Genomic DNA, 9,137 nt, shown 5'->3' with positions numbered 1-9,137 from the left:
ATCAATGTGTATCCACACTGCCCTTATGCCAAGGTGTCACAAGACGGGTGTTGAGTTTCAGCACTCCTCTGGCATGTGAGCGGTCAACAAGCATTTATGTGTCATGCTGCTGGCCTAGGTGTAAAGGGTTCTAGGGGTTACCCAAAAGGGGAGGCTGTAGTAGGGAGTTGACTTCAACCCTCTCCAATACCTCATAGTCAAAGTCATCTGTTTAACGTTTGTCAATAGAAAGTTCTGCTCACAGTCAGTGACAAGAGGAGCGCTTTGCCTTATTAGGCCTTACATTGAGGCATACCCCTCAAGAGGTGATGAAAAGTGACTAGGGATCATGAACGTTTTGCACAATATTTTATTTCTAAAAGTATCACATGCACTTCAAACACACATTCAAGTGCACACTGAGATGCATACCTTTTTTCACAGTAATAAAATAGTGTACATACATATTGTGTCTCTTCCACGGGACTGTTGAGCTAACGTAGGCTGATGCGATTAGCATGAGGTTATAAGTAATAAGTACATTTCACAGGACATAGACATTTCTGATATTGGCAGAAAGCTTGAATTCTTGTTAATCTAACTGCACTGTTCAATTTACAGTAGCTATTACAGTGAAAGAATACCATGCTATTGTTTGAGGAGAGTGCACAATTTTGAACATGAAAAGTTATTAATAAACAAATTACACACATTTGGGCAGTCTTGATACAACATTCTGAACAGAAATGCAATGGTTCATTGGATCAGTCTAAAACATTGCACATACACTGCTGCCATCTAGTGGCCAAAATCTAAATTGCACCTGGGCTGGAATAATACATTATGGCCTTTCTTTTGCATTTCAAAGATGATGGTAAAAAAAAGACAGTTGTTTTTATCTTTGAATTTTCTTTTACCAGATCTATTGTGTTATAATCTCCTACATTAATTTCACATAATCAATTCAAGTCTCTTATCAATGATAAATTATCAACGTTTTTGAATGAAGGGGAAATATCATCCAATATCTCAGACTTAGGAAAATATTGGAGAGAAAGGGGTTAAGGTCTGGATTCAGCACCACCTGTTTTTCAAACATTTCCAGAGGTTGGCATAATTAGGAGCCATAGTGCTACCTATCGTTGTTCCTTTGGTCTGGAAGAAAAAGTATCCTCTGAAGAGAAAATAGTTCAAGGTTAGTACCAGTTCAGTCAAGTCCTCAATACAAATAATATAATTTTCTGGTATATGGTCCACAGATTTCACAAAATTAATCAAATCAATAGAGTCTCGGTTATACGTGGGGAGAGAGATCGCCCAGGGATTCACAAAATGGTGAAACCCTGGGACCCAGAAAGAACTCTTGGAATTCCATGCCTATCTAAACTCTATGAATGAGCACGTTCCTTTCAGCATTAACTATGACCTATCCCAAATCAGTTTTCTTGATGTCATGGTTATTAAGGACAAAACCTTCCTCTCTACAGATCTCAATAAGAAACCTATGGACAGGAACACCATCCTTAGAGGTGACAGCTTCACTCCAGTTCCATTTATTAAGTCAATTCAGCCGCACCAGAAACAGACCACTGACCTCACACAAAGGTTTAAGGAAAGGGGGTACAAAGACAATTGGGTAAAACATGCCAACGTTTTGAAGGGCTAACACAGTTGGAAAGCCTTCAACCAAAAGTAAAAGAAAAAGCAGAACATGTCCCCTCATGCTTCACTCAATACTCACCATTGGGGAAGGCATTTAGGAACATTATCAGGAAGCAATGGTACATTATTGATACTGACCCACAATTGAAACCCATCTTTAAATAACCCCCGAATATAGTCTTTAAAGACCCCCAAACGTGCGAGACATTGTGGTCAAATCTGAATATCCACCCGAGAAAAGGGAAACTTTCTTGGAAAAACTAATTTAATATTGTGTAGATAAAAACTCAGCAAAAAAATAAACGTCCTCTCACTGTCAACTGCATTTGGTTTCAGAAAACTTAACATGTGTAAATATTTGTATGAAAATAAGATTCAAAAACTGAGACGTAAACTGAACAAGTTCCACAGACATGTGACTAACAGAAATGGAATAATGTGTCCCTGAACAAAGGGGGCATCAAAATCAAAAGCAACAGTCAGTATGTGGTGTGTCCACCAGCTGTATTAAGTACTGCAATGCATCTCATCCTCATGGACTGCACCAGATTAACCAGTTGTTACCCCAATCTTCCACCAAGGCACCTGCAAGTTCCAGGACATTTCTGGGGGGAATGGCCCTAGCTCCAACAGGTCCCAGACGTGCTCAACGGGATTGAGATCCGGGCTCTTCGCTGGCCATGGCAGAACACTGACATTCCTGTCTTGAAGGAAATCTCGCACAGAACGAGCAGTATGGATGGTGACATTGTCATGCTGGAGGGTCATGTCAGGATGAGTCTGCAGGAAGGGTACCACATGAGGGAGGAGGATGTCTTCCCTGTAACGCACAGCGTTGAGATTGCCTGCAATGACAACAAGCTCAGTCCGATGATGCTGTGACACACCGCCCCAGACCATGATGGACCCTCCACCTCCAAATCGATCCCACTCCAGAGTACAGGCCTCGGTGTAACGCTCATTCCTTCGATGATGAACGCGAATCCGTCCATCACCCCTGGTGAGACAAAACTGTGACTCGTCAGTGAAGAGCACTTTTTGCCAGTCCTGTCTTGTCCAGTGACGGTGGGTTTGTGCCCATAGGCAATGTTGTTGCCGGTGATGTCTGGTGAGGACCTGCCTTACAACAGGCCTACAAGCCCTCAGTCCAGCCTCTCTCAGCCTATTGCGGACAGTCTGAGCACTGATGGAGGGATTGTGCGTTCCTGGTGTAACTCGGGCAGTTGTTGTTGCCATCCTGTACCTGTCCCGCAGGTGTGATGTTCGGATGTACCGATCATGTGCAGGTGTTGTTACACGTGGTCTGCCACTGCGAGGATGATCCTGTCTTAGGCGTCTTACAGTGCGGACATTGCAATTTATTGCCCTGGCTAAATCTGCATTCCTCATGCCTCCTTGCAGCATGCCTAAGGCACGTTCACGCAGATGAGCAGGGACCCTGGGCATCTTTATTTTGGTGTTTTTCAGAGTCAGTAGAAAGGACTCTTTAGTGTCCTAAGTTTTCATAACTGTGACCTTAATTGCCTACCGTCTATAAGCTGTTAGTGTCTTAACGACCGTTCAACAGGTGCATGTTCCTTAATTGTTGGGAAACAGTGTTTAAACACTTTACAATGAAGATCTGTGAAGTTATTTGGATTTTTATGAATTATCTTTGAAAGACAGGGTCCTGAAAAAGGGACGTGTCTTTCTTTGCTGAGTTTATATTACTGTAAATATTGATCACATTCCTTGCAAATGGGCATATATTTTGATACATTGAATGTGATATTGGGAACCTATGTTATATATTTTACCTCCTGTTTCAGGAGGTGATGTCACTGAGTACTGCCCCTATATATAGGACCTTCCACCAACACCTGGGCTATGGATGCCTGATGAAGAACTAAGGGTTGAAATGTTGTTATAATAAAATCACCTGGGAGCATGAGCAGCAGTGTGCAGCATTTTATCATTTGTATTATTTACTGTACCATTAAATCTCACATAAATTCATATTTGATTGAATTACGTTTATTGATTTCCCCCAGATGGATGGTACCAGTCTAACCCTTCAATATGAAGGACATCCTATTGGTACCAATCTCACCACATACTCTATGCATAGAAATCAGGATGTTCATCTCAGTCAGTGCATATGCTTACGGTAAGTTCCAACTGTGAAAATGGGCTTATGCCTGGTTACAGATTGTCAAAATTAAGTTTCAATGGGCTTTTGTTTTATAATAGGCACAATATTGAAAAGGCACTAAACTGCTTTACACAAGAATCACATGTCAAATCAAATAAAAATCAACTGCCTCTGATCATATTTAGAAAGTGTCTCAATGGTGGCCAAATAGTTGTAGAATCTAGCCATGGTCCATATTTACATACACTTTTTCTGTCTTGATGTGCTTCATTGCATTCAAAGCAGCTATTGACTTTTTTAATATACAGTAAGTTGTCACTACTACTGCTACAGATGTAGGATCTTAATTTGATCACCCTGTTGCAGGATGGATACCTGTCCTGCAATGCAGTAACTGTAAAACTTGTAGTGTATTTGAGGTTTAAAAAAGACAAAAGTTTCTAATTTCAGTTTAGATATTTCAGATTAGATTTTACCTTATGACAAATGGACCAACTCCTAGAAAAATGTCCATTAATTATAACTCACATACTAATTCACATTTCCTGTTGGTGGATGATTATTTTCCTGCTGTAGCAATCTGGCTCTAATTAAGATCCGACATCTATATCACCCTGCTCCATCCAAGTCCATCCCTGTTATACCTCTTCAGTTGTCATTTCACCCCAGATGAAAGTCTTTCCTAATTTCACCAGTAGTTGGCACCATTCTCAATTCTGCCCAAGCTTTGCCACCCAGGAAAGAGTCCACTTGATAAACGGGGACTTCCAAACTGGTCAAACTCCATCTCCAGTAGTTTATTGCCGTTCTTGTGCTCTGCTGGTTTCTTATGCTCAACAATGGTTTTGGCCAGTGTTTGCACATCCTCTCCATTCCACCCAATGGGTTTGAGCATGTAGTTTTCCCCATCATTATTGTCCCAGAAAACCTGGTTTTTGCTCTTGAAACATATGCAAAATTCTACTTTATTATAAAGATGCACATAACTTGGCAGATCGAAGACAAAGGTGAATGTATCTGTGTCCTGGRAACTGTAGACGTTGTTCATGAAGGTGCAGTCAATGTCTGTGTGGGTTTTCCATGAGTCAACGGTCAACCGGACCTGGACAGATTTCTCAAAGCCAAGGTTTCGGACTTTCACAGTGCCTGTGAGTGACCTCTCCTGCAGTGTGCAGTTTTCCAGGCACACAGAGTCCTTCAACAGCCGGTTCCGGAAGGCCAGATAGTCTGCAGCGGGTTGGGGGAAGTCCAGCGCCAGGCTTCGCATGGTGCTGACCTTCAGCTCCATGTTGGCATTCTCCAGGTCTGTAAGGTCAAATTGTAAGTCGGAGAACACAGGCTTTTCATCGAACTTTGAAAAGACGTGGATGGCTGTAAGGGACATGCCTTTGGAGTCGGCAAAGACCACTTTCTTCTTGCCTTTAGGGATCTTTATGGTGGTCTTGGGGCTCTTCCGGGCCTCCAAGGGCCTTTGGGAGCTAATGCAGGGCCGGAGGGGCTTGTAGTGGTTTTCCCGGTTCTTGACCCTCAAGTTCTCATAGGAGCTGAGGAAGCTCCTGAGAGGTGGAGAGTGTGTGATGTACATCTGCATAGCAATATCTACAGGCATAATAGGGCCTGGCATTGCTGATGAATTTAATACGTGGAACACCCTGAGGAAAGGGGGAACAAACAGAAAGCGTTTTAATAAAGTGCTTGGATATTTTTTCTTAAGATCTTTTGAGGTTCCCTTATCAAATGAGTTCATTGTGTATTCATCTTAAACACACAGTCTTTATGCACTTTACTTAACCATATTATACAGTGGCAAGAAAAAGTATGTGAATCCTTTGGAAATACCAGGATTTCTGCATAAATTGGTCATAAAACTTGATCTGATCTTCATCTAGGTCACAACAATAGACAAACACAGTCTGCTTAAACTAATAACACACAAATAATTATATGTTGTCATGTGTTTATTGAATATACCATGTAAACATTTACAGTGCAGGGTGGGAAAAGTATGTGAACCCTTGGATTTAATAACTGGTTGACCCTCCTTTGGCAGCAATAACCTCAACCAAACGTTTTCTGTAGTTGCGGATCAGACCTGCACAACGGTCAGGAGGAATTTTGGACCATTCCTCTTTACAAACTGTTTAAGTTCATCAATATTCTTGGGATGTCTGGTGTGAACTGCTCTCTTGAGGTCATGCCACAGCATCTCAATTGGGTTGAAGTCAGGATTCTGACTGGGCCACTCCAGAAGGCATTATTCATTCTGTTGAAGCCATTCTGTTGTTGATTTACTTCTGCGTTCTGGGTTGTTGTCCTGTTGCATCATCCAACTTCTGTTGAGCTTCAGTCGGCAGGCAGACAGCCTAACATTCTCTTGCAAAATGTCTTGATAAACTTGGGAATTGATTTTTCTGTCGATGATAGCAAGCTGTCCAGGCCCTGAGGCAGCAAAGCAGGCCCAGTAAAGCAGCCCCAAACCATGATGCTCCCTCCACCATACTTGGGAGGAGGTTTTGATGTTGGTGTGCTGTGTCTTTTTTTCTCCACACGTAGTGTTGAGTGTTCCTTCCAAACAACTCAACTATAGTTTCATCTGTTCACATAATATTTTACCAGTAGCGCTGTGGAACATCCAGGTGCACTTTTGCAATCTTCAGATGTGCAGCAATAGTTTTTTTGGACAGCAGTGGCTTCTTCCGTGGTGTGCTCTCATGAATACTATTCTTGTTTAGTGTTTTACATATCGCTGACTCAATAACAGAGAAGTTAGCATGTTCCAGAGATTTATGTAAGTCTTCTTCTTAACCTCATTAAACATTCTGCGCTGTGCTCTTGCAGTTATCTTTGTAGGACGGCCACTCCTAGGGAGAGTAGCAGCAGTGCTGAACTTTCTCCATTTATAGACAATTTGTCTTACCATGGACTGATGAACATCAAGGTTTTTAGAGATACTTTTGTAACAATTTCCAGCTTTGTGCAAGTCAACAAATCTTAATCTTAGGTCTTCTGAGATCTCTTTTGTTCGGGAAATGGTTCACATCAGGCAATGCTTCTTGTGAATAGCAAACTCAAATTTTATGCGTGTTTTTTATAGGGCACGGCAGCTCTAACCAACATCTCCAATCTCGTCTCATTGATTGGACTCCAGGTTAGCTGACTCCTGACTCTAATTAGCTTTTGGAGAAGTCATTAGCCTAGGGGTTCAGAAATTTTTTCCAAACTTCACTGTGAATGTTTAAATTATGTATTCAGTATAGACAAGAAAAATACAATAATTTGTGTGTTATTAGTTTAAGCACACTATGTTTGTCTATTGTTGTGACTTGGATGAAGATCAGATCAAATTTGATGACCAATTCATGCAGAAATCCAGTTAATTCCAAAGGATTCACATACTTTTTCTTGCCACTGTACATGTCAATGTCTAGTACTAAATTCATGTTTTTTTAGTCTTATGACATTGCATTGCAGTCAACATTTGTTTTTTGCAACTACTTCACCAGACAAGTTATTTAACCAACCATAGACTTTTTTCAGCTCACATGATCATGCTATTCCTAAAGTCTAAATGAAAACCCCGAACTTTGTGAAATGATCAATACAAAATGTATTCTGCTTACAAATTGAGAACCCATCCAAATTAGTTATTGCCTTAAACTGCAAATATCTACTGTAGAGCCACATTAAAAATAAAAATAAATGATCCTTACCTCGTGGCACTCAATAAATATAATCAATCAATGTAGAGAGAGGTTCCAAGACAAAGATGATTTAACAAAATACACTTCAAAACTAGTTTTGTTCAAGTATTTTGCCATGAATTCATAAGTTGGTGTCAGTAGTTTTGAGCAGGCACACCCCCCTCTTGCTATCTCTGCAGTTCAGTCTCCCAATGCAAGAGAGCCAGTGATTTCAACTGCCACATCAAGCCAATTTGCATATTTCTCTCACATGGTTTCTCAAACAACCAATGAAAAATCTGAGGAGTTTAGCTTCAACCAATCAGAATAAATATGGCTTGGACTCTAGTCAATCCATCATAGGGTTTTGAGTATGCAAGGTCCATGGTTTGGATACCTCAAACTGACACACTTTCTATTTGAAAATCATTGTAGACCTCTGCTGGTATTGATGTTGTGCTACAGCTAATTAACTGTTTCTGGTTTATGTTTTTATGCTCTCCTTTCCTTCAATATAAATAATATGAACACATGACAAAAGTGAGGTGGTGTCCTTCAATGAAAAAAACTATTAGTTTATAAAATCTCAGTTAAATTATTTTCTCTCACCCCTAGAGTTATCAAGGGCCTTTTCCAATGTGATATGGGTATTGTATTTTGGTCAAATGTTTGCAAGAGTGCTATTTAAAGCTTATTTATTTTCTCAATTGGTTTTAGGCAATATTTCGCTGGTGACTTTTACTCGAGTCATTTTCTATTAAGGTATCTTTACTTGACAATTGGGTGTCACGCCTGCTCCCTGCACTTCCTTCCACTGGTGCTCGAGGGCACCAGACTCCCCAACATTACGCAATCAAGTCCCCAGTACGCACACCTACCTTTCCCCGTCACGCGCATCAGCGCTCATTGGACTCACGTGGACTCAATTACTTGTGTAATTTCCTTCCAAATATCTGTCTGTTTCTTAGCTCCGTTCTGTGCTTCAGGATTGATTGTTATATGTCCGTGTTACCCATGTTCTGACGCTGTTCCTGTCTTGTTCTATGTCTGTTCCCTATTAAATGTTTGACTCCCCGTACCTGCGTCTCATCTCCGGCGTCACTCCTTGCATTGTGTACTTTTTCCACCACTGAATGTGTATCTCTGCGCTGTCAACCATTTAAAAGCACAACAACATTCAAATGGGAATACAATATCAGAGTTAGCTTATTTATACAGCAGAATATTGTGATTTCACTGCTTCATCTAATAGCAGAACCAAATTACATGGATTGCAGTTGAGATTACATTAACGGACATGGTGCAAGTGATCAATGCCGTTCGAGATTCTGCACAGATTATTACAGCAATTGTGAAGATATCCACAGACCTGTGATGACCTATGCATAATATCTTGAACATGCACGCTTTATATAATTACATAAGAAGAAATATATAGTTACAGTAACCTCAAAATGTGGCCCTAGATGTGTTACTAATTTTAAGGTTGAATGTTACAGTTTGTAAGATAGCCTTAACTTTGAGTTGGAGACTTGAATCAAACATATAATTTGTTAATTTGTCTACAAATTAATAGGCTATTGTATTTCAAATGTGATATTGAATAGTGTTTGGTTGTCAGGAAATTTCAGTTTGTCTACAAATTAATCATTTRTATGTTGGATTCATGTCTCCATCTAAAACAA

At 40.4% G+C, this 9,137-nt stretch overlaps 1 protein-coding gene across 1 annotated transcript; it reads right to left on the bottom strand.

The window, feature by feature from the left end:
- Positions 1 to 4,360: 4,360 nt before the first annotated feature.
- On the bottom strand, positions 4,361 to 7,670 carry LOC111978823 (protein phosphatase 1 regulatory subunit 3C-B). The gene is made up of 2 exons (XM_024009076.2): positions 7,483 to 7,670; positions 4,361 to 5,424 (listed from the first exon to the last, which is right to left on the bottom strand). Exon 2 carries the CDS (start codon positions 5,394 to 5,396, stop codon positions 4,461 to 4,463), a length of 936 nt encoding a protein of 311 aa, XP_023864844.1. The 5' UTR covers positions 5,397 to 5,424; positions 7,483 to 7,670; the 3' UTR covers positions 4,361 to 4,460.
- Positions 7,671 to 9,137: the final 1,467 nt, after the last annotated feature.

Source organism: Salvelinus sp. IW2-2015, linkage group LG18, assembly GCF_002910315.2.
Source record: "Salvelinus sp. IW2-2015 linkage group LG18, ASM291031v2, whole genome shotgun sequence".
Taxonomy (NCBI): domain Eukaryota; kingdom Metazoa; phylum Chordata; class Actinopteri; order Salmoniformes; family Salmonidae; genus Salvelinus; species Salvelinus sp. IW2-2015.
Note: the sequence above shows the minus strand (reverse complement) of the source record. Positions and strands in the feature narration are given on the sequence as shown.